General features: G+C 36.4%; 1 protein-coding gene across 4 annotated transcripts in view; it reads right to left on the reverse strand.

The window, feature by feature from the left end:
- The window catches only part of CadN (neural cadherin), a 1,042,724-nt gene that overhangs the window by 708,021 nt on the left and 307,316 nt on the right, over positions 1 to 27,387 (reverse strand). For all 4 annotated transcript variants that reach the window (XM_074131811.1, XM_074131810.1, XM_074131807.1 and 1 more), the window contains exons 3-4: positions 12,641 to 12,832; positions 11,517 to 11,763 (exon numbers count right to left, since the gene is read on the reverse strand). In XM_074131811.1, the coding sequence (XP_073987912.1) occupies positions 11,517 to 11,763; positions 12,641 to 12,832 (439 nt within the window). The remainder of the gene's footprint in view (positions 1 to 11,516; positions 11,764 to 12,640; positions 12,833 to 27,387) is intronic.

The following is a 27,387-nucleotide window of genomic DNA, read 5'->3' on the forward strand; positions in this document are numbered from 1 at the left end:
TCACACAGAAATCATGTAACCTCCATCACTCAGTCAACAAAAGATAGAAATATGTACGAAAATTGAAGACAAATTTCTTCACACCCAGTTGTTATTCGCTTGAAAAATGTAAGGACTCAAATATTTGACACAATAACAAAACTTCCCAAAGAGAATGTGATTGAGAATCACTACAATTAAATAACAAGGTGGCAGGAAAATTTAGATACTTTTATGCACTTTGAACGAAACAAGATAGTTTCAAGATAAAAGATTCGTTCTGACGAAATAGTAAGAGGACGAATATTGTAGAAGTTCAGTAAATTAAGTAAAGAAAGTTCAAATTTCTATTAAGTGATTATTTATATAAATTTTTATAGATTTTATTTATTTATATTAATGTTTATTGTGCTTACAACCAGTTATTATTTCCGTAACCAATATAGGAGGACCTGTAGTTTGATTCTGTTTGATATTAGATAGTTTTAAGTAAGTTAGCTATTAGTTTTTAACAATTAATTTATTCTTAAGAGATTTTTCTGAAAAATAATCGATCACTTTTCGTACGATGTCATTCACAGCATCATTATAATAAAGAAGGTTTCTCTAAGGTTACACAACTGAGATAGGTTAAAGATTAGAATTGTTCCCGGCAACTGGCGCATTCTGGTTGACGTTTTTGAAAGCTTTAGCGTGATAAAGGCACAACTGTTTTAATTTTTATGTTGAACATTGTTTAACAGCTAACAATATAATTAGTTGTTAAAACGTTTATTAATTTTAAACTTTTTCTAATTATTATGCCTGTATAAAAATTATTTGTTCACTTATTTTTTTTGTTAATTATCCATTTAGAAACAACTACAGTGACTCCCATTAATATTGGGACACCTATTACAAAATGATTTAAAAGGAAAATGAAAACAACATACAAAAGATTGGATTTTTTTTTTTTTTTAAATAACATTAGCAACATCTGTGGAAATTATATATAAGTATAAATCGATGAAATTCCAAACTGTTAGGTAACACTTTTTGAAAAAGTGTAAAATAAGGCTCTCAAAAATATTGGACACCAGAAGTGCTAGAGTTTAAATGTTCAATATTTAAAATCTCCTACTATTTAATAATTGGTTGGTAATAATTTAATAATTGCTTTTTGACTTACAATAGCCCTCAAACGATCAGGCATAGGTGAAACAAGTTTTTGGTTAATTCAGGTGGTGTTTTTTTTCCTATTCTTCAACCCCACAAAAAGGCCGTCCTCAACTGCTCTCTGAGAGAGAGAGCAGCGTTATATATTAAAAGAATTAAAAAAGATCACCGACTTAGTGCTCCAAAACTTCTATGTGAAATTTTTGACATGTTTAGAAAGCAAAAAAGGGGCAGAAACAGTTCGGAGAGTGCTAAGAAAACTCGACTATCATGGTAGAGTAGCCTGGAAGAATCCTTTTGTCAGTAAGATAAATCGTGTTAAGAGAGTGAAATTTGCCGAAAAATATTTTAATGAAAATAGTGAATTTTGGAATGATATACTCTAGCGATGAATCAAAATTTAATATTTTTTAGCCTGATGGAAGGGATATGGTCTGGAGGAAAGCGAATGCTGAACTCGAAAAGAAGAATTTACACCCAACTTTAAAGGGTTTTAAAGCTGCACCACCGGGTGGAAGTGGGTCAGTTATGGTTTGGGGCTAGATGTCCGCATCAGGATTTGGATAATTAGTGTTTATTGATGGAATGATGCACAAAATGGTTTATAGTAATATATTAAAATATAATTTGAAAAAAGTGCCCAAACATTTGATATTGTAGGGTCTTCTAAATTCTACCAAGACAACGACCCCAAACCTACGGCTTGGGTGATACGTCAGTGACTGTTATATAATTGCCCAAAGTTTTCCAAACCTCTCCGCAGTCACCGGATCTTAATCCCATTGAAGATTTTTGGCAATACTTAGCCAGTGCTTTAAGTAAACGAGTTATATCTAACAAAAATGAATTAAAACGATGTTTCATTTTCAATAAGTGTTCAAATAATTTTTATACAGGCAAATTTCACTCTCTTAGCACGATTTATCTTACTGACAAAAGGATTCTTCCAGGCTACTCTACCATGATAGTCGAGTTTTTTTAGCACTCTCCGAACTGTTTCTGCTCCTTTTTTGCTCTCTGAACATGTCAAAAATTTCACATAGAAGTTTTGGAGCACTAAGTCGGTGATCTTTTTTAATTCTTTTAATATATAACGCTGCTCTCTCTCAGAGAGCAGTTGAGGACGGCCTTTTTGTGGGGTTGAAACAATTCTTTTTTCTTTTTGGTAACGCTGAATGATGTTCCACGTAGTAGATGTTTTAGGTCCGATCAGTTTTTCTGTCTCTCTAACACTTTTTATTGTCTTTGTGCAAAGAAATTATAATATTTCTTTGTTCAATCGTTGTATTTGTATTTTTGCGCGACATGTTACACCTGGCTTGATTTATATAAACTAATTTAATTATTAATTTCATATTGAATATATGCTTAAGGTATATATTTACAAATTGTATAAATATTCGGGCAAAACCTTGGACAAACTATAAATTATAATAGTGTCCCAATATTTATGAGAGGTAGAATTTGCTCTTATTATTATATATATTTTTTTTAATCTACCAAAACATTTTTATTTACTTATTTAAATAGTTTTTATTTAATTAATAGTAATTATAAAATGAAATGAATTTATAAAAATTTGAATAAATGGGTGCCACTTTTAATTTTCGTCAATTTTTAACTTCTGTATGTACTGTCCCAATATTAATGGGAGTCACTGTACCTAAAGTTTCAATGTAAATGCACGGTTTTAACAACTTTATTATGCAGGTAAGAATTAAATGTTAATGTTATTAGAATAAAATTTTTGAAGGAAAACCCCGAATCTGTTGAAGTTAAAGTCAGAGAGTTTTCAAATTTTTTGATCACTTCAAATCGAAGTACTAACCGTATCTTCCTTCACTTGCACAGTGTATACTTAAGATAGCCTACAAGACTTAGAGAAAACGATAAGAATAAATAATTCAAAGATTAATTTAGTAATAATTTTCTGTCAGGGATGCACCAGTATTAATCCAGATACTACAGCTGGACTTATCTAAATCTATCTTTAAAAAATTCTAAGCTCATTTTAGATTATTTATTTAGAGAGAGATTTACTAGAAGAAATTCGCACATCCTTTTTATGACATCCGGAGGTTTTAATCTTCATTATTTCGGGTATTAGGGCAGAAACTATTAACACTTTTTAGGGCCGGGGGTTTGGTTTCTCAATGAGATTGTTTCAGAGAACATGCTGAACAAATTAATTTAAGCGACATGATCAACATTTAAGCTGTGATAATTTGAAGTCGTTAATACCTTTTTTTTTATGCTTGTGAGTTTAAAAAGAAAAAAAAACTTTAATATTGCGTAAATAAGAAGTATGTTTTCTTGGGAGAGCTAGCCTAGGACTTATCGTCAAGAGTTGGTTACAATACTTTTTGGGCTGCTGATACAAGCAAAAGTATAATCAATTCCAGAGTTTTTTTTTCCAGCGCACTGTCCAGTCTCCGGACAGTTTTCTCTCGTTGCAAGATCACACTGTGTCCATCACCGGACAGTGAACTGTAAGAAGCTCCTAGGAAGAGAAAATCTAAGAGCAGCTGGATTTTTGAACCCTGGATCTCCGCGTTGGATAGCATTCGCTGCTACACACAGGGCCGGATTTTCCTATAGGCTAACTAGGCTTCAGCCTAGGGCCTTAAGATCAAGAGGGGCCTACATTCAAATTTTTAGCAAAATTAAAATTAAGGTTAGTACTAATAACCGCATGTTTCATTTAACATATTGATATTATATCACCAGTAGTGATGTATTTTATTATCTCTGTATGTAATTTACAAACTTGAAAATGGGAGGTGAAAGGGCCTCATAAGTGGGAATAGCTTAGGGCCTCTTTTCATCTAAATCCGGCCCTGGTTACACACCTAACACCTTTCCTCCAAAGAAGTTATTGTTTCTAAAAAAAAAAACCTATTGCACAACATATTGAAAAGATAAGCAGGCTTACTGCGAAGGCACAATATGAGCCTGTGTTTCGCCTGCTGCCTTGTAAGATCTCAATCTGTACTGGAATGTGTTTCAGGTCGATTTAAGTTAATGGTTCCTCCAATAAGACCAACACGAATAAGTTTATTATACATTTCATCTTCCCTCCGCTAAATAAACTCCAAAAAAATTTTCAAAAGAACACATTTTCTTTGAATCCATTTCATTTATTTACTAAAAAAACAAAAATTAATACCATTAAAAAGATATAGCGAAAAAAAAATAATTTAGTTAAAATTACTCCATAGACAAACTTTTCGTACAAAACAAACATAAAAGATGAATTTCCACAGATACAGAAGTGAGTTTGTTACTGTTTTTCCACTCACAGTCTAATCACAAGTTTCCCGGCTAAAAAAAAAAAAAAAAGGGTTACCATGGAAATGTTTTCCTCTCCAAACTTCTGCAATATCCACTTCAAAGTGAATTACATTTTACTACTTAAACAAAAAGGGAAAAACTATTCAGTTCTGTTTCTATTCCATCAAAACTATTGAAACTGTAAAACTATCCAGTTTATTTTTTTTAATTTAGTTTTTAATTGAAATCAATTTAGTTGCATCTATTTGGAAATGCACTTTAAAAATTCAAGCTGGGAGGAGGAATTAATGAAATTGGCGCACATTGTCCTTCATTTTCATTGGAAATAATTCTGTTAAGGAATACTCACATGTCTTTTTCTAACCAATCATTTAATTCTTTTGAAACTAAATTTAACCATTTGTACTACAAAAAAAATGGATTCAGTAATATTGTACTTTCGACTAATCTCATCTAACAACTTGTTCCTCTTGAGGTGGAAGGAGACGTACAGAGAAACTGATTGGTAGAAGTTTGAGGGAAAGAAGAACGTATTTTCGGTGTGAAAGTGAATATCTCCTCTTCCTGCGGAAGAGAAATTTCTCTCCAATGTCTGTTTTAATTACGTTAATAAAAGATCGGAAATTTAGAAAATATATTGAGGATGACGTATATTTTCCTTTTCCTTAATATTAAGAAGTTTTCTTGAGCAACAAAAAGTTCCAAGTGCATAACAATTGATAGATGTGCCCTGGAAAGCACACCAGAGTTTTGTAATGAATTGAAGAGACGAACAAGAAAGGAGGAGAGAGTGGTAAATTATTAAGCGACTTACTGCCAGTAAAAAGCAGAAGGCATTTGCCAAGAATGATGAGTAGCGATTCCAGGTGTGGGCGGGACAAGAAATGTGAAAACTTTTTAGAATAAACGGAGAAGCAAAGGAAACCGAATAGGTGGGTACATCTGTTCTTGAAGGGTAAACAAGAAGCGCGTGCGTATAACAATAACACTTTACAACCTTCCACTATAAGCTTTAGAAAACGGCAAGCTGTGAAGAAAAGTGGAGTTTGTATTGCTTGTTGTGTGAAGAACAGAGGGGAGTACTGGTTTGGAGAACGGAATAAGGAGGGGAACTACCTTATAGGGAGTCTGAGAGTGGGAGAGATTAAGACAGAAAGAGGCAGAAAGCAAGCGAACCCTCTACCTCAAAAGTAAGGGAGAACAGAATGGATAAGAACACTCGTCTTTAAGACCCCTGCTTACACGTCAGTCTTCCAAAAGAAGGGTAGAGTCATCATAGCGCGGAGAAAACAAGCAAGGCTGAATAGAGCGGCGAAAGAGTGGAAAGCTTAATGGAAACTAAATCTTCTACCGTTCTTAGAACTGCAGATTGATAACACGACCAAAGATCTACCGCAAAATTGCCTTAGAAAAAACTTATTTTTCATAAAAATTAATTAGAATTTACTTTTTTTTTAGATGAAAATATTTGTTAAGCTCTAAAACAAGCCAGAGATGGCGGAACACAATGAAATTTTGCTTTTGTTACATTGGTACATCTATCACTTAAAGTGGCAATTGCCACCTTGATCTGTCGCATAGCATTCTTTATACGGCTATTGTAATTAGACATAATGAGTGCACTTTTTTTGAAATGGATGAACTGGACTATCGAGTAGTTAGTTTTTAGAAAAAGTGAACACAAGGGCGTTCCAACCAAGAAAGGATCACTGGCAAACAGCTGGATGATCATTATTCCAATAATAATAACAACAACAGAATGGAAGTTCTAGTCTGGTTGACTACAATGGCTGGGACATTTGCACCGAATGGAGGGGACGAGAGGTCCCCCAGGAAAGCTCTATATGGACACCCTGGTGGAAAAAAGCCGAGGTACAGGCCTCGACTAGGATGGCTGACCGACGTGCAGGAAGATTTGGAAGCCCTTGGTCAGCAGAGATGGAGAACGTCGGCAAGAAATAGAGAGAGGTGGAGAGCTGTAGTGGCTGAGGCTCGGGTTCTTCATGGACCGTTTTACAGCCCTTGAGTAAGTAAGTAAGTAAGAATGGAAGTTCCAAAGATCGAAAATATGTTGATGGAATCAGAGTTTTGGATCAGAGTAGAGGCAGATGTGTAGACCTTGGTTGAGATGATACATGGTTCAAGATGGCAAAAAATTCTTACATAAAACTGTCAACTGGAAACAAGTCCGAGTCAACTGGCGAAGACACCTTGAGGAGCATCCAAGATTTACACCGAACTGTTGGCGGTAGAGATGGAGAGTAATTAAGAAGATAAATGGAGACTGCCTTAGAATAATCAAATTAAAGCTATAACGTTTAGTTCTGCCAACTCAAAACATTGAGGGGTTTTGAAAGGGGTAGTTCCTAAACAGGAAATATCTACATCTTTCCGGTACCATTTCTGACAAGTGAACCACACTTGTGCAAGACCTCCCCCTTGTTACTTCTACAGCCTGATAGAACAGGATCGTGCAATCCCTTTCCAACTCTTCTGTAAAGCCTCTCAACACAATTAGAACCTTTGGGAAGAATCCCCCTGTTATATAAAATATCAATCGCCGGAGACCAATCCTAAATATACAACTAAACCTAATAATAGCCTATTTCTACAGAATAAATGCAACTCCTACATGCAGTTTAAACATCAATAATTCAAGCCCTCCCACTCTATTATTTCAGAGAGAGAGAGAGATATGGAACTAATTTTAGGCACGTACAGACAAAGAGACAAACTGACAGGTACCTATCTGATAGAAAACCCATATTTTCCTGTTATATTTTTGGGAAAATCAATGTTTTAATACAGTTAAGTTGCAGTAAAATACTAAATTTTCTTTCCCAAAAAAGGTAAATTAGTATTTTCAGAAATTTCCATTGAAAATTGAACACGAAACTGAAGCATAAATTAGTAGATGCAAACACCAATGCAAAGCATTTTAAAAACTTTCATTATTTCATAGAAAATTAGTGGAAAAATAATTTTGCGAGAAAAACTGAAAATAAACTTCTGTAAAACCTCTTTTTCCGGAAAATTCAGCAGGAATTATAAGAAAAATGAAAGTAGTATTAAAACGGAGATTACCTACCAAATTTGAATACTCTTAAATTTTTTAGGTTACCATACCAAAATGTTTTCTAGTTCAGATGACCTCTAAAAGAATTACCGGCAAAAATCAATTTTAATAATGTGTGGCTCAACTGCAATACTTCCTGTTGTGTGTGTGTGTGTGTGTGTGTGCGTAAACGGAAGTAATAAAGTTATAGGAAAAAAGTAAAGAGCAAAAGCTCTTGTTATTTCCCATGATATAAAGCTTGTTTAGAAAGGGATACCGCCAGATGTCGCTGGAGGTCACCAACCTCGTCGGCATCGATTGCACTTTGTCGGCTGGAGTCTACTCTTCTCAAAAGTGTTGCTCCCGTTTCTCGTAGACAATCTCAGGGTGTGCACACACAACAAATCGAAATCTTCACACTCCAGGGCACTATCTTTTTGCAATTAATTTATACTTTGTGGTAATGTTTTACGCCTTCAACAAAGGCGGCGTTGCCAGCATACGTATCGTGGAAGTATATTTCCTATAAACTGAACGTAAGTACTTTAATAAAATTCTTCATTTTAGACGTTTTATCGCCAAAGGGAATTCTACCAAAGAGGGTGCATGCAGGATTTAAAGGATTCTGCTCCTTCAATTTTAACAGTAAAGGAATGGACGACTGGATTTATACGAGAGATCTATTTCACATTAAGATGACAAAAACAACCTAAAGTTGTAAAATCACAGCTGAAAACATGGAGAAAGTACACAACAAGGTAGCGGACATACTGCGAAGGAGTATGACAATGCTGACAGCGTAGAGAATCAAAAGAATCACACGCATGAAATATAGCTAGGTGTGGGAGGATCTACGAAAGATAATTTGGCAGCATCAATGTTTAAACCATTTTAAAAAGAATCCAAATGATTTTGAGCACCAATTTATTAGCGGAGAAAGAGCTGTGGATCATTTTCAAAACGAGACATCAATTAAAGCACTCTGGAAGCTGCAGCCTCTTCACCAAAAAAAGGATATGTCACGTTTCATCTGCCGGCAAGATCAGATCAATAATTCTTGGGACAAGAAAGAGATTCTACTGATTATCGTTCAAAAAGTTTAACACTTACTGGAGAATGCTGAGGAATCGAAATCAATTAATCGAAAAAACTTTGATTTAACTCCATCGAACTAAAAGCGAATTACCAATAAAAAAAAATAATAAATGCATTTTTGATCCAATCCTTAACTGCTAACCAGAGAACTTTTTGCCTTAAAGCAGAAGACAAATTTTTTACTTTTTAAATGCTTCTAAAAAGCTTCACGAAATTTCGCAAAACCTATGGCCGAACGCAAGTTGAGCTAAGAGATATGGTTGCCTTAATCACGGGGCAACAACACTCTAGAGAGTCTCACGAGATAAACTATAGCTGCAAAGGTGCTCTTCGGGAAGTTGACGAAGATTAGTGCGCCCCTATATTCTTACGTCTGTCTTCAAGATTATTGAATCATAATGTGACCTGTTATGTTGTGAAGGTGATGGGTCCCAATTCCATCAGCATTAAAAAAGAATAAATTAAACCCCAGAGATGTACATTGTTCTGTACTGCAAGAGATTCTGCCATAGAGGATACAGTATAAGCCTAGTGATACTCTTTATTACTAATATTTTTTATTCCACTTTAACGAGATACATCCTCCCCTTTTAAGAAAGACTACAAACCAAATCCTTAGACGCAGGCAGACTGTACTTAACCTGCGACCCTCCAGTTGAACGGCTCGATAGAACTTGTGCACTCTTTAACCTCCCTCTTGAATAATCTTGGCTAATGGATAGAAGAGGTGGAAGAATGAAGGCTCTATTTCTTTGCTTCCCCTATTCACATGTAACCCTCTTCTAGAGAGTGAATGGCTGTCATTATTTGTTCACAAGGAGAGACAGAGAGAGAACATCATGCTGAAGAGAGTGCGATCAAGTTGAAGTATTGCGGCATGTGCAGTTCATTATCAGCTGAAGGGTTGGTTTTTTCCTTTTCAGCTTACTGTTCATCTTTACCCTGGCGGTTCGATCGATGCCCACTAAGAGTAACTCAACAGAACCTTTTAGGTTGTCCATTTTAAAACCTTTCACTTCCAATAGAACACTAAGTGACCAATGCTGGTCTACGATTTATCATTATTATTTATCATACGTTCGCAGACCTATTTTCAGCAAACTGCGTGTTGTCGCAGAGTGTTCTCTAAAAGTATTGATACATTAACCAAAAAATAATTAGGCTGAATTCAAAAATTTGGTTTTATATTTAAATAGATGCATCTTAAATTTCAGAAGGAGTAAGATTTGGATTTAAAAATAAAATACCCAAAAATACGGCATCCAGGTTTGTGGCCAACTGGGCAATCTTTCGTGCACTATCGCTGAATTCGTTATTCGTTTTTTAGGACCATCCTGGTAAACTATTGAGAGAACCTGCCATGAAATGGTTCCTCTAATATTAGGAACGACGTAAATGGCGAAGATCACTATTATCTAAATTGTTTTCTGCTCCAGACAATGATAAAAAAAAGAATCTTAACCGGTCTTGTTGTTGCATCAAGAAAATAGAAAACATCGGTAATGAAAGGCAAATCAATTTGGAGTAAATGGGGCGTACAGCTAGTACTTCGGGGGCAATGGTTTTAAGAAAAGAGGTTTTGGCAATTTAGCTGAACACCGGTAGATGTCCTACTACAACTAGACTCGCTAGAAGTGGAGTCTAACATGGCGACTATGTGTTAGTGCCGTTCCCAATAAATACTGTGAGAGTATGTCTTCGTGTTTACTGTATAGATCCAATAACAACTATGAGACAAGCCTTCACAAGTACAGGTGGCCTTCCATTCGACTGTGTCTTTGACATGTTCCCTATGGTAAGTCTAAGTGGAGGAACTCTATGAAACCCTCAGTACTATCCCTTACAACTTTCACACATTCAAATGACCAATCTTCCTTTTACCATCCTCCACCAAAAAGAATATGTTCTGAAACAAAGTCTCAATGGATACTTTCAACACTTCTTCTCTTTCGGGTGAATGCAATACATCTAATGAGGAGCGATGTCATTTGCAGTAAATCCTGGCGAAATACAGACACCAACAGCTTTGCAGTTATCTCTAATAATCTTTAATAAAACCACTCAAAATTATTACATTACATGGACGGTACTAGGTCGGCCCCAGACCCATCTTGGAGCCTCTGAATGGCTTTTAGATGGGTGACGAAGGAATCTTTGGAGAGAAACCGGAGAGATTGATTGAGAGTTCTGTAGGAAACTATTCCACAGTTCGGTATTCTGGATGAAATTTTGGAAATTAAGACCTATGTCTGAGAAGAACTTAAGTAGAAGGCCATAGAGATAAGATGAATTACCTTTTCATCTAGGGGAATTTGGGGAGTCTCTAAGGCAGCTTTTCCAGTGCCATAAGGTGGTCTTTGTGCGGGTGCCACCGAGGTCATTCTGGAAATTGGACAACGAAGATGCTCATCAGCTGGCCAGAAATGGAGCGAGCACTCAATTACCAAGTGCACCATGCCTAACAGAGCTGTTAAATAACGGAGCCTACCAAGATCAGAGTATGAAAGTTAAGTCAAATCTGCTAGGAAACCCTGATATAGGTTTCCAGATTAGCCTCCATTACAGAGTACAGTAATTTCAAAAAACAACTCCTATTCAGTAAGGTTTATTTAACCCGGAACCCTTTTGAGTGTTTTGCCAGAATGAGTCGCCTTTTCAAGTCCAGTTTGATTCCTTTATAAAATCCAGTTTGTCTGAAGGAGGAGGGATTTTTGTGGACAGATGAAATTACTTCGCAACGAAAACTAGTAGGAAAGATTCTAGGATACTGCAAGAAAGGGAGCTAGATCATCTAAGTAACCGGAACTGACCCGAAAGCCAATAATATGGTGCCTTCTTTGGGTTCCAGTAAAATATCAAGGAATGTAGATCCGGCTGTTCTTCAATCCTTCACTTCAGAATCACTAAAAATAAATACAATCATAACAACGGCGGTACTTACTCTGAATCCTTCTTTTGATTTTCCGGTATCTCGGCTTCATATGTTGGCATATAGAATTGAGGTGCTCGCTTTCCGCCCACAATGGACAGCCGTTCTTCCGGTGTTGACTGATATCTTCGTTCATCTACACGGCCATTTTGATCTTCAGCTTTCACATATAGTACGTATTCCATGTCCAGTTGAAACGGATCTGTACCACGAGTCCTAACTACGCCGGACCGTTCATCCACTTCGAATCTACCACCAGCTATATAAACAAAAAAATTTATTTCTGTCAATATCCACAAAGGAAATAGATACATGGTTATAGTTAGTTAGAGCCATCAGCTTGAAAACTGGTCAACTTCTGAAAAATCACGGTGAAAAACTTAACTGATCCAAATTAGAAAAGCAGAGGTTGCAAAAAAAGGAAGCTTTTCTGCCTGACAATCTCTTAAGCTTAAGTGTCGGCCAGCTTTTACTAATAAAGAGAGCTTTGAGGTGAATAATAACCGTTTACTTTTCCCTACACTTCTTATGGGATACCGACTGAAGTGTAGGGGATGAATATATTCGGCGGAAGGCGTACTCCTTAGATTATCATCAAGGAGAGCAGGTGCAAGAAACTGACGACTGCTGGTAGTATTGATGTATTAACTAAGGATGTCTAGGAAATATGATTGAGAATCTCGAAGTGGGATGGTGGAGAATTAAGTGGTTTTGGGGTTAGACAGATTCTTGGATATCAGTAAGGAGAGCAGGCACAAGAAATGCTGCTAGTTGGTGGTCCTGCTTGAAGCTTACTAACTTTTAGACAGAGACATCGTTTTTAGTAAGACAATACCTCTTTAAAGATCTTTAAAACGATCGTCCTATTTACAATTTTAAATGATAACCACATTTCCTTCAAAGTGGTGTGTACACTTATTTTGCAGCCTATGATGATAGGTTGACCTGAAACCGGTCTAAGATAGAGAAAGAAAAGAAGAATGCCCCCATGGAAAAGTTCTAGTTTTTCCAGCTTTGAGGACCCAACCAAAAGTTTTTCCTTAAAAAGTAATTATATCCTTTTTTCTACCACAATTACTCGAAGACAAAACTACGAGATTCTTTAAGAAGATTTAAACAACAGCTTTTACACTTACTCCTATCTCTGACAATGAAGTAGTGGATATTATGATCAGTATCTGGATCTCTGGCTTGCAGCGTGAAGACTGGAGTATTCGGTGGTGCGTTCAACTGGACGACCGCTTGCATTGGTAGCGGACGATTGATGAAGTAAGGCGGCTCATCGTTTACGTCCTTCACGTGGATAATCACGCGCTGGTTGTCTGTGTCTGCAAGATAAAGGTAAACATTTATTAAAATAAATAAATAAATAAATATTTCACCAGCAATTTTCATGCTTAAACGATCATTCCTTGAAAAAAATAAAAATATAATTCTGGATTTTCTGGAATTGGATTTCCATGCAAAGATTTGGATTGAAAGCCAATTATTGAAGCAGGGCTAAGTACCAACACAGTTGTAACGACGTCACAAGGTACAGTGCGAATTCTGAGAGTTTCCTTCTAAGGTCAGAGCGATCCCGATCAGAAATCAGAGCCCCCAGCCCCCATTATAACAGAACTACTCATCAGATTTTTGCTGTTGAACACATTAATGTTTTTGCTTGCAGAAGATTTGTAAATAAAAATTAATTGAATGAGTACAAGTCATTTAGGCACGTTTTACACCCAATTTTGTTAGCCCTTACACCCCGCCTAATATCGATCTTTTTCATAATTAAAGGGAATAGCCAGTATTGGCAATTACTGCCTCAACCCTTCTGAACTTTATGATCCTATTTGCTTCCAGAAGAAACAAAACAAAACAAATATTAATTCCACAGTTTATTATACGTCTTTATTGAGTCTAGTTCATATTTTTTCTTTTTAATTAGGCCATGTTTTAATCAAAACCCTTAAAGGGTTTTATTTAAAAGTATTTAAAATGTCGATTTTTTATGAAGGCAACTTTTATAGTTTAGGCCACTGTTCCAGATTGCAAACAATAAATTTATTAATATAAAAGATAAAATTCCCAAATTTTCTTTAAAATATAGATCAAATCCACCTTTATAACTGTAATTTTTTTGCAACAACCCAGATCTAATAGATTTCTAAAAAAAAGTTGCCGAGAATGAGCAAAAACAGCATTTTCAGAAAATGTTCTTGTTCTAGTTACCTTCTTTTTTGTAAACAACGTAGCGCCTAAACGCGCAAACCGATTTTCATGTATGAGGTGTCATTCGATTCGGAATTTTATGTCGATGTGCCTTTTAGGGGGTCTCGACGCTGTACATCGTATAGGAGAGGAGTTATCCCCCTTTATGTAAGGCCCCCTCCAAATTAATATAGGAAATTAAAAACTGAATTTTTTTTTTGCTTCAATTTAGTGGTCTGCCTGCTGGTGATACTGAGCCTCTCAGTTACAGTAGCCTACTTGGTGGACGCTACCAGAAAGAGACACTGATTCGCGTACTCTACAACCAAAACTGGTGGCTTTAAAACAAGGACGCTTCTCAGAGACACCTTTAGTGTCTGCTTGAACCACTTCGTGTTCTCGGTTAAGGGTAGCGGTAGCTGTGGGCCCTTTTTTCACCTATCCCTATTCAATATTCAACTCTCAACCAATCCTAAACCTCTAAACACAGTTTAAGACAGAGTTCAGAAGCGTTCTTGCAGTAATTAATTATGGGATCAGATTTAAAGTGGTATGATGGCTCTGGTTTAATTTTTCAATACAATTTAGCGAAAAAGTTGATTCAATTGTTTTAGAATTAAGCCAATGAGCTGCTGATCATCAACTTTTATTGATTGATGTATTCAATCAGTGAGAGCCAACCAGCTCTAGTTTTATGGCTACTTTTAATGCCATCAGATTCATAGTTGGCTAACTAAAACTTTTTAATTCCAAACTATTAAATCAAAAAGTTGTTGAGGCCAATACACCCTTCACCCCCAGAATCAATAATCAATATGATGTCTTCAATATGGATACAAAATTAATTAAAACTTTTGCTGGGTGATGGAATCAAGAAAACAAGTTCAAAACTAAATAATTTCTACTCGTTCTACTGGAAGCCACACTCGTATCAACAAATCAATCACGGCGGAAGTAATTACAAGGATCACCGCCTCCAAAACCACGGCGAAACAATAACTTTTAATTTAGAGAATGTATTTAGCTAGAAATCCTCCTCTCCAGACTTTTGATTATGACAAATTATTATTTGATTCAAATGAGTATACGCGAAAGGTTTGTTAACTTTTTATCTAAAAATAAACTCTGAAGACGGTCTACCGGTTTTGTTTGAAACAATTTTTCATGAAAATTGATCTTAATAATTTTCCGGAGTTGTTCATATGTTTTTCTTAAAAATATAATGAAGCTTCTGGACGCGAACTAACAATATTAGTAACAATTTAAAGTCGGAAGTGCTATGTATGATCCGGTTCAGAACTATTTTACTATAATTAAATTAGAAGATGAGGCGACCATCTATACAGCGGAGCTAATTGCTATTTTAACGGCTATTTTAAAATATATTTATTCGTTGTCGGAGAAAAAATATACCATTATTAGTGACAGCCAGAGTGCGTTGTGTAAATTATCACATATACACAACCAGTCTGCAGGAATGAATCACATTATCGCAGAGATTGGTAGAAATTATAGCCATTTTTTTAAAGAGAATGGGGAGTAAGGGGGTCATTGAGGTGTAAAAGAAAACTGAAATTGTTGAGAAACTTGCAAAGGAAGCCACCAATAGTGGGGGAAATGGCTAATTAGAAAATTACCACACACTCCGATATCAAGTGTATAATTGTAAAAGCAGCACTACGAAAATGGCCGGACAGATTACAATTAATGGTAATAAAGGGAGATTCTGCAAAAAAAATATGGCAGATCAGTTACCTAGACAACCATGGTTTAAGGGAACTGTCACTAATAAATGGGTTGTTACGACAATAAGCTGGCTGAGAGCGAACCACGCGGTGTGTGGATCGTATCTTAACAGGATCAACAAAAAGGTCCTCTCTCCTCTTTGCGTAGATTGCAAGACAATATAATAATGGATATGTCCACGTTATGTAGTAGAAAGGAAACTAATGTTTGACGACTTATACAGGTATTTAGATGCACCATTTCGCTACGAAGACATAATATTCTCCACCAATATCTATGTAGTTAAATTTGTAGCAGAGCAAGCAAAGAAATATGTATGTAGTTAAACGTTATAGCCGATTAGAATGAATGGAAGAAAATGATTAGAGAAGGATTACGGTGATTTTAATTTCGGTTAAGCTATAAGGATGGCAGGAATATAATGTAATTAGTTGTAAGTTTGTATGTAAATAGTTGAACATAGTAGAGGGATGAATGTGTGAAGCGAATGTATTTATAAGTAAGAATGGAGAGTGAGTGATATTCTAGTGATAAGCACCTAGACGGTGCTGGCTGTATGGCGGAAGCCAATGCCTAAAAAAAAAAGATTTGAAGCCCAAAAAAAGGTTTAATCTTTTAAGAGAAATCACTTCCACTGTTTTACTCAACATTAACAAATAATAATCAAGGTATTACAACATTCAAACGTACCCCATATTGATTTTGAAACAAAAATCTATTGGTACTTGAGTTTAGAAACTAGAGTATTAGCGAGAAACAATTGAGTTAGATCACAGCTTTAAATCCAGGATAATCCCTGGAGTACTATAATCTTTAGTTAGGATTAAATCCCTGGGAGGTGAAAATGGTTATCGGCGTTCGCCCAGCTGGGCTCATTCCAGTCTAACCGTAGGGACATCTCTAATGCGCGGCCATTTTTCAAACATGGGAGGGATTAAATCAATTGCCAATCAATAATTTCATGAACTTTTTTATTTGATTATGTAGACCAGTTACTATTGTAGAGTATAAATTCTATATTTACATCAGAAAATTTGCAAAGACAGCTAATAGTGTACATTAATAATCTTCAGATTTTACTCTAAGAAAATGAAAGTACTTTGTAGTGGTGGGTGCCCGAATTCAGCAAGTCACAAAAGCCTTTGAGGGAGGAGTCACATTAAACTGTAGGACGGGTAAGGGGAGTTCTAACATGTAAGATTAGAGATTGTTGACAAGTTTCTCATGAGGGGGGAATTGGACTAACCACCAGGATATTGGCTCAGAACAACACCACTGTAGCTCTTCCCAGGATACTTGGCCTCAAGAGCAGTTCTTGGTTATGTAACTGTTTGGGTTTAACTCAACCAAACTCTAGCTCACCACACACATTTACTCCTACTCATAACTGCATCTATAGTTTACAGCTCTACACGCATTCACTTACTTAATAACGGAAAAGTAAATGCCAGTTTCAGTCATGATAAACTTGATTATGTCGAGCTTTCGACCTAGGGACTAGGTCATCTTCAGGGCTAATTTACAATGTAGTATTTTACATCATTAATGGGTTGCTGTGTCTTCTGTCTTGTCTGTTCATGAACTGACAGGATCCCACTCAGACACACCAATCCTCTAATGAACTACTCGTAGTTTACATTGTCACGATTAGCCCTGAAGATGACCTAGTCCCTAGGTCGAAAGCTCGGCAGAATAAAAAGACTGAAACTGGCATAACTGTAACATTAATTAATAACGGAAGACATGTTAAACCTACAAGGAGTTCAATTGAACCCAACCCACGAAGATTCTTTCTATTCGTATAACTTGCTAATTTTTTTCTTGCTTTTTTTACGGCACACGAAGATGTGATATGCGAGAGGAGATAATTAATGTAGAGGTTATGTTCTGTTGTGGTTACAATCAGCTGACTATAAAGCAGATGATGCTTTCTTAACTGGGTATTAATAATTAAGTGGCTGTGCATATTTGATTTGAGTTATCTGTAAGTACAGCATGATAAAACTTTCTCATAGATCATATATGCTACACTCAAATAGCACAACACTGTAAACAAGTGGAAGTCACAAATGAAGGCACACATCCGTGCGGAAATGTGTGACAAATAAAATAAAGGTGAATTATACAATATAAAAAATAAACTCAGCTTGGCGCTACGATAGAGGCGAAGTCCACGAAGCTAAAGATGTATTTTGGTACAGTGTTCGATTCCCGGTCTAGTCCTTTACTTTGTGGGTAATATGAGAATTGAATAGTACAGCATATTTGTCAGTCGTCTCTGTCCACGGCATCTAATTAAAATAATTAATAACTAGGCAATTCGGACGCTTAGTAAACCAGTGAGGTAACATAATAATTGACAAATTTACGAACACAATAAAAAACTAATAATCTACCTAATATTAATCGATTAAAACTGACAATAAATACCCTAATTAACATAAAAAGCGATAGTAATATTAATAAAAAAACATTTTAGGTTACCACAACCAATCCGAATAACCTTATTTGCTCAAATTGATAATAAGAGGAAATTGTTGTTTCCGCATCATTTATTTATTGCGTTGGCTCGGAGCCAAAAAAAGGGTTTGGGCAAACATAGAGGAGCCCTAGTTGTGGCCCTAAAGGGAATCAAGAACAGAAATCTTTCTCATTTAAAATGGCGTATACAATTTGTTTTTCCTTTATTTACAGAGAATTTTTTTTATATACGTTTATTATATAATATATTAGTATTAAGTAAGTTGCTCCAATATATTGTATATCAGGCGCCACGGTAGCCGAGCGGTTAAGAGACTAGACCAGCAAAGCAAAGATGTATTGTGGTACTGGGTTCGATTTCCGATGTAAACCTTGGATTTTATTTAATGGTTAATACGAGAAATTTACAGTAAAGTATGTTTGCTAGTCGGTTATAGGCTAGACCTGCAAAGCTAAGATGTATTGCGGTACTAGTCTAGCCCTTGGATTGTATTTAATGGTTAATATGAGAACTTTTATAGTAAAGTATGTTTGTTAGGCGGTTATAGGCTAGTCCCGCAAAGCTAAGGTGTATTGCGGTACTAGTCTAGGCCCTTGTATTGTATTTAATGGTTAATATGAGAAATTTACAGTAAAGTAAGATTTCTAGTCGCCTCCGTCCACGACACCTAATTGGTAGTTGGACGTAAAGCTTGCCTGAAAAAAATAGGCAATTACTTTACTTACTTTATATTGTGTATGTTGAAGAATTACAAATTACTGCAATTCTGAGTCAGTCTTGTGGGTGGTTTATCTTGGGAGCAATTTCACAAGACCAACTTCAAGGTACATTTTGAAAAGAGGATGGAACGGGCAGGATCGTTTCTAAGGACGCACACAGAGAGAGGATTACTGGAAAAGTTTCAAGACTATTTAAATCATTTGTGAAATTGATAATTTCAGAAAAAAAAAAAAAAAAATTATCTCAAGATGATAATCTAATAAGAAGCAGCTAATGAGGAAATAATGAGGAAATCAATAGAAGAAGAACCCAAAAGAGAAATAAACAAGAACCCCTTCCAATATTCCCCGTTCGTCGCTAAAAAATCTTCCCCTTTTTAGCAAATTTCCCACCCATTGCCATCCCACATTTTATAATAATCCATGGTGCTTCTTTTCTTTCATACGTCCCAGGAGGAAAATCCAAACAAGCTGGTGGAAAATTGCTGCCTTCTTTTTCCTCTAAAAATCACCCCTCATTCATTTTCTTTCGTTTCTTTATTCTTGGTTATTTTTCCTACAACTGTTTTTCTTTTTCTTTTTTTTTGGTCTTTTTTGTTCATCGAGAAGAAAAGAATCTTAAGGAAAACCTAAAATGTAAAACATTTAATTTAGAGAATGTATTTTTATCTAATAATTTTACCTTTCTTTCCCGCATTAAAATTCCTTTTAAAGTTTATTAGATGATGTAAAATTTATTATGGAAACGTTCAAGAAATAACAAATATTTCTTGATTAAAGAAAGAAGAAGATATTGTTTGATAAAGTTAAAAAAAAGTCTACTGGGAACGCTAACTCACTGTCGCGAAGCTTAGTTTACATAAAAACCATTTTCTAGAACCTTTAGAATTTCTATTATAAAGATGGTTACCCTTCTTAATATTACTGACAAGAAGTTCTCAAGTAAAAGATAAACCCCAAAACTACGCCATCTCCAAGATCAAATGCAACCCGCTATGGCGACTCTTGGTTGCTACTAGAGGTGTTGGAAACGATGTTATGACCACACTTCGGAGGGCAGCTTCACTTCGCCCTTTTACAGGTCATCTTGAAGAATGGACACCATCACCAACAGACTTCCTCTTGCAATAGACAGACTAACCAAATTATGCAATAAATGGAAAATTAAAATTAACCACGGCAAGGCTAACGATATACTCTTCACCAAATGTAGACCCTCCTTTAACCGACATATCAACACTCTGATCCCGTGGTCTACCCACGTGAAGTACTTAGGACTAACTTTGGACCACAAACTGACTTTCACTACTCCACTTACAGGACAAAGTAAACGCAGGCAAACTGGACTAGTCAGACTATTATTTCCTCTTCTCTCACGTGACTCCAAAATGACTGGTGACCAACAAACACTCCTCCTCTAAAAAGTAGTCATTAGGCGCCGATGTTGCTTTGCGCCTGCTCCGCATTGGAGCCTGGACTTGTAGTAGGAACATCAAGAAACTCCAGGACAACACAGAAAACGTTTCTCGAGACTTGCAACAGACTCTCCACGACGTATTAGAATTGACTCACTACATGAGACTGCGTCCATTTTCCCCGGTACACTCCTACGATCCAAAATCGTCTGCTCATCCTAGACTGTTATCTTAATCCACTTTGCCGCGACATAGCCTCCTACAGATCCTTCTATAACCTATGTGACACAAAAGAATAAAACAGATACTCCTCTAACTCTCTACACTAGCTGCAGGTTTTCCTCTCCTTTTTTCCCTGCATTCCCATCCTACTTATTTAACCTTTCTCGTTCCTCACTTGCTATTAAGGTTAAAATGTAGTATACATTATACTTCTATATTTATTTTATGTATATATTTATAGAAATAAATATTTATTCATTCATTAATTCACTTTGCCCGTTCTTAAGAATCATCTTTAAATGGCGATCCGCGGGGAGCAAATAAAAGTTATAAATATTATACTACTTTTTTTAAAAAAATTTTCAGACACATCAACATCTGAGTCAATGGTGCCCAGTGTTTTTTTCAGGGCCTTGCTGGTCTCTGATCTCGTTATAGATAACACTATAACTAGTGAGCTGTAAGAAACTCCTTGGAAGAGGAAATATAAGAGTCAGCAGCTGGTTTCGTTTCCGGGATCGTAGCGTTGGAATCAATGGACCCAATCAATCAATGAATCCCTTCCAAAATTGAACTACTAATTATTTACTCATGTCTAACTCGTAAGAACTATTTTTTCGAACTTCACTAGCGAATATCGTGATCAAATTTGCACGATTCTATACTTCTATAATAATTGGTACTGACCCGTCAAAGCTATCGAATATCAAATGATAATCGATTATAGTACGACAGTAATATGAGCAGCAGAGATAAACTATAGCTGCCAAGCCACACGTCAGCTAAATTGTTTACCATTCATGTGCAATTAACACCTGCTGGCTAGCTACGTAACTTTGGCGGCAATTTGTCTCCAGTTCTCCACAGTTTATAGCACATCTTGAGATTCTACAAACTGGTGGTGGTCTAGAGATTCCCCCGCTCTCAAGATTTAGTGCCTTCATTGTGGTCTCCCTTTAACTATTCAGCTATTTCCTATCTCCATTCATTCTTGTTAATTGTTTGCCACTTACATTTATCTTGTTAGTGCTTTCATTGATTTAGTTTATTTCACTCCATTTTGAGGTCTTCCATATAATTAAGACAAACTTTATACCATCAAATACTTCAATATTATTCAATTAATTTATTTTTTTTAAATCCTCTTTGCAGTCGAGGAAAATTGTCAATATCGTGTTTTCCACCGGAAGTATTTGAAAATAGCTCCTGTTTATGCGAATATATGGGCGTACACTTCCTCAAAGATGATCTTAGGAAGGCCCTGACTTCTAGTTTGAATCGCCGTGCTGAAACTATTGAAGATCCACCGGAAATACCAATTCAAAGAATGCTTTTATCACATGACAGATTCTCTAGTTATAGTTCCAACGAAAATCATGCGTTTCTTGAGGATTTACGGGCACAATTTTTTCCAGAAACATTTTTATTTCGGGCTTTTCTGGGCCTTAACAGTTTCGCAGAATGTTCTACTTTGGGGAAATTGACGGTCTCTCATCCCTTAAATCCGGAAAAATTGAGCTAATCTCCAAGATTAAAGGAAACTGCACATCCGGAAGTGGAACTTAGATGTATAAATTTTTGTGCTTTTAGAAATTTTTCCAAATTTAAACTTCTAGTGGACAGCACTAATAAATCCAAACCTTATACCATACAATTACGCCATAGTAATCTGGATTTACTGTAAAAAAAACCCGGAATAAGGGCCATAACCATGGTTTGTAAGTGTTAATAATGCAAGGAAAAGGTACTTCAATCAATTTAATATAGACACGTAACCAGAGTGAACAATAAAACCCAGCCCCAAAAGGAAGTTAAGTTTAAAGATTACGAGTGGTCGCAAAAAAAAAAAAAAAAAGAGGTGACTAAGCAGAAAGAGGCTACGACGAACCATCTACTGGTGGTTTAGTTAGCCCCATAATGTTGCCCTATTGCTCACTATGGTGGGAGCGACTTTATATCTTGACCTCATCTACCCTATCAATGTGATGTCGTATAACATCAACAGCCTGGCTAAACCCTACTCTTAACCCTCAAAAACATTCGACAGTTCGTTAACGACCCCATTGGGGCTTCATTTTCTCCCTTGTAGGTTACACAGCCTGCAAACATCTGGTCTGCTAAATAGAAACCTATCATTGTACGAGAGCCATTTGGCCCTTTATAATGTTTTTAAATCTAGGAGCGCTTCTCATTTTATTAGGCAAATCATTTAAAGTAAAACACGTTTTGTTTTTATCCTGAAAGGACTTGCTTTCAATAGTCCAATTGGACGAATCTAGAACTTCCCCTCTCTGGTAGTCGACCTCTTCCTGTTTCATGCACAATCGTCCATAAAAATCAACTTCCGTCAGGGTCTACAGAACTAAACTTTCTATCCAAATCCCTTGAGTCACTTCTCTTCTAAATACTCTTTCACTAGATCCACTCTCAGACTTGGCTGAGAATAAAGAAAAAGATGGTCCAGTTCAAAATATCGTTTCTAAAACTCAATAAAAGTAAAGTAAAGTAATCGCCTATTTTTTCAGGCGGGCTTTACGTCCAACTACCAATTAGGTGTCGTGGACAGAGGCGACTAGCAAACATACTTTACTATAAATTTCTCGCATTAACCATTAAAGGTACAGACCGGGGAATATAGCCTAGTACCGCAATACATCTTAGCTTTGCGGGTCTAGCCTATAACCGCCTAACAAACATACTTTACTGTAAATTTCTTTTATTAACCATTAAATAAAATCCAAGGCCTAGAGACCGGGAATCGAACCCAGTACCACAATACATATTAGCTTTGCGGGTCTAGCCTCTAACCGCTCGGCTACCGTGGCGCCTAAAACTCAATATTTAGGGATGCGACATAATCAGAGTTGGTCTACTGGTTATGAAACGTAGCTTTTTGAAAGTGGAAGATCCCCAGTTCGAATTCCACAGTCAATCACAATGGGCTACATTTTAAGAAATAAAGCACCAAATTGGTAAATGTTCGAACAATAATATACTTTGAATTGAATATAGTATTTTTTAAAAACAACCTTATTAATTTAAAACAATCAATTTAAGTCTTTGTTTTTGATTTTCATTGGCCAACCATTCGCATGAAAAAGTGGCAAAGCGAATAGCAATCAGGGAATGAAATTGACATCCACCTCTCACCCTCCTTCCAAACACATGAAAAAGAACAAAACGATTATTTTTTACTACCTATTTTTTTAGGCGGGGCTTAACGTCCAACTACCAAATTAGGTGTCGTGGACGGAGGCGACTAGCAAACTTACTTTACTGTAAATTTCTCATATTAACCATTAAATAAAATTCAAAGCCTAGACCGGGGGAATCGAACCCACGAAACCAACAATACATCTTAGCTTTGCAGGTCTAGCCTATAACCGCTCGGCTACCGTGGCGCCCTAATTATCGAGTTAGTGCGCCACCCAATTTTAATTAAATTTCCCAGTTGAAGGCAGAAACGAGAATTCGTTTTTGTTGTGTTTATTTCTTTCAATTTTTCTTCTTAAAGAAAAGCTCTTTTACAGACTACTAGGTGGTGGTATAAGGAAAAGTAAGTAGATGGAAGGGAGGGTTTTAAATGAGAACAGCTTGCCCACAATAAGAACCAACCGCTTGAGTGAATTACTGGCGAGAAGGAGTCTTCTCTCCTTAGGAAGTGGTGGTCACTGTGGAGTCAGAGTCACGATTTTCATTAGTGTAGCCGCCTATTGCCAACTCCAGAGTATCCATCCGCTCTTTGCAGCTTCCTCCTTTCTTCAAGTTAACAAAAAAAGAAGTAGGTAAAGAAAAAGCAATCTATTTGTGAAGAAGACTCGTACGACACCCACAAATAGATATATATAGGAGGCTGCAACACCATTGAAGACTGTCGCTTATTTTTCATTATAACGCTCCCTGCTGGAAATAATGCACGTTCTCTTATCTTCTGGGGGGGGGTGCCCTTCATCAATGGCGATAATCACTTTATCAATCGACATGGTCCCAAACCAATAAACATGCTCCAGTTAATTGAATCATACAATCTTATATACTCATACGATGAATTAATGGAAATATATATTTAACCAGTTAAGCGTGGAATTTAGCTTTAAAAAACCCGGAATTAAAATCAGACAATGACGTGTATACACGTGTCGAACAAAGGGCGCAAAACAACTAAAAGTTTACAATAGTCGTAATAGTCACTGCAAGCGACTTATTCTGCAATCTCTGAAGCTATACCTAAAAGGTAAAAACGGCATTGCACAAGGATTGAGAGCTTCTATTTGTGCGCCTAATTCCCAAACATGTACCAAACACTTATCATTTGGCTGACTCCCTCCACTCCCCTCCGTATAAAATACTTAGCACTTCTACTGGTAAGATAAAGAAAACATCCCACCTAGTGGCATTACAATGTAAATAAGTAAAGTAAAGTAATTGCCTATTTTTCAGGCGGATTTTACGTCCAACTACTAAATTAGGTGTTGTGGACGGAGGCGACTAGCAAACATACTTTACTGCAAAATTTCTTTTATTAACCATTAAATAAAAAACACAGGGAATCGAACCCACTAAACCAACAATACATCTAAGCCTTGCGGGTTTAGCCTATAACCTCCTAACATACTTTACTGTAAATTTCTCATATTAACCATTAAATAAAATCTAAGGACTAAGACTGGGAATCGAACCCACTAAACCAACAATACATCTAAGCCTTGCGGGTCTAGCCTATAACCTCCTAACATACTTTACTGTAAATTTCTCATATTAACCATTAAATAAAATCTAAGGACTAAGGCCGGGGAATCGAACCCACTAAACCAACAATACATTTAAGCATTGCGGGTCTAGCCTATAACCTCCTAACATACTTTACTGTAAATTTCTCATATTAACCATTAAATAAAATACAAGGCCTAAGACTGGGAATCGAACCCACTAAACCAACAATACATCTCAGCATTGTGGGTCTAGCCTCTTAAGCGCACGGCTACCGTGGCGCCTTCATACAAAAACAACAAATATTTATAAATGACAATTATTAATACGAATATGGCAAAAAATATGAAATAACAACTAATTAGGGAGGAAAAAATGCCACTCTCAATTAAAAAAAATTCCATCTAATTAATCAAGCTGAATCAACAGTGTGATCATTCAGTTCCTGAGAACGTCTCGCTCATTTTCGTTTCTCAAAATTCTCTTTTATTTCTTTTCATCTTAATTTATTCTTTTTTTAACTAACTGTGGTTAATTAAATGCACTTCAATTAAACAGACTCTTCTTTAATTGTTGTCACTTGTTTAAAAAAAAACTCTCGTTTATTGTTAAGTAATTACACCTAATAAACTCTTAGATCTAACGGGGGGAAGAATTCAGTTCTTGACATGCGCAAAGTTGACAGAGAGAGAGAGAAAATCTGTCGTGAAGAAGAGGATGAATATGGGAGGCCAATAGGAGATACCCTAGAATATCCTAATTTTGGCCCCAACTAAAATGTGGTCTCAGTGTGATCACATTTTGTCAAGAATCCAGATGATCAAGTTGCAAGGACTTCTGCTATCTTTTTGTCTACCACTGGGGCTCTAAGATTTACGTAACTTTAACCGAGAGGTACGAGGTGTGGCTATTAATATAACGAGACTGATGCTGTAAAACATTTTATTTTAAATTTATGCATATTTAGTTATTATCACCTTCAAAATACAACACTTTCCTATCCCTACAACGCTCCATGCGAATTTACCATTGTTTGAAACCATGCTGGAAGTCTTTTTCTGTGAGCTCCTGCATGACGCGTGCCGCTTTTTCTTTCACAGCTTCACAGGACTGAAATCGTGATCCTTTTAATGCGATTTGACTTTAGGGAACAGATAAAAGTCATATGGGGCCAGATCAGGCGAATAAGGCGGATGGCCTAAAACTGGGATGTTGTACTTTTGGCTAGAAACGTCTTGACAGACAATGCAGTGTGAGCTGGCGCGTTGTCTTGATGGAGAACCCATGACTTTTTCTTCCACAAATCGGGTCGTTTTTTCTTTACTCTTTCACGGAGCAAGCACCTCACGGTAGTAATGTTGATTAATTGTAATAGATATTTTCATCCGTTTTAGACGTGGAAGGGCGACCCAGATAGTCATCATCTCCGACGTCTTCTAGGCCATCTTGGAAACGCTTGAACCACTCAAAAACTTGCGCACGTGACAAACATTCATCGCCATAAACTTCTTTTAATAAAAGATAAGTTTCAGAAGCGGTTTTACCCAGTTTCATGTGAAATTTCACGACAATTCGTTGCTCTACTACATGTGTAGTATCATGTTTTCGGCAAAACGAAACTTAACACCTCTTACACAAACGACGGTTCCGGTCAGACAGATTTCTCTACAAACACGTGAGACGCCGCTGCAATCGATAGAGGAAGGCTTTACGCTGCAACAGCTGTCGGCAGTTAGGATTTGGCGCATGCATAGGTTCTTCTGTAGCAGCATCAGTCTCGTTATTTAATAGCCACACCTCGTATTTGGTTTTTAGTATTTCATTTTATGTTCACATTAATCTTTAACAGTAATCTTTCATTTATTTACCAGTTAGACTGGGACTGAAACTACAAAATTTCGTTTAACTTACAAATGAGGGATTTTATCTGTTTAATTGCAAAATTCTTTTTCCAGATATGTAACACACGTGGCTTGCAGGGAAATAGACTTCCTCAGCATTCCCCGATTGTCGCTAAGAGATCTTTTGGTACTTGGAGATCATAGGAGAAAAACAATTGATGGGGAAATGCAGGGAGTTGGGTAAAGAAGAGGTTCCTCTTCCAGAACTACAATGAGCCTTTTTTAGGGCTACAGTTTGCTCTCCTAGTACTAATCTTTAGTAAATCTACAAGTGATATATCTTGGAAATTGGAAAAAAAAAAATCGTTTTTCAGCATTTTCGGAACCCAAGTGTAGGCCAGCCGCTGACTCTTCCTGATTCTCACTTACTTTAGCAATATAATTCTCTACGCTCACACACACACTCACACAGAGATATGACCAATAAACTATTTGACCTAAGCTAAAGTAACGATAGCCAATCTTACCATTAATCAGAACAGCTTCACAGGA

Source organism: Rhodnius prolixus, unplaced genomic scaffold (genome assembly GCF_049639745.1).
Source record: "Rhodnius prolixus isolate KJV_2025 unplaced genomic scaffold, Rpr scaffold_4, whole genome shotgun sequence".
Lineage (NCBI taxonomy): Eukaryota > Metazoa > Arthropoda > Insecta > Hemiptera > Reduviidae > Rhodnius > Rhodnius prolixus.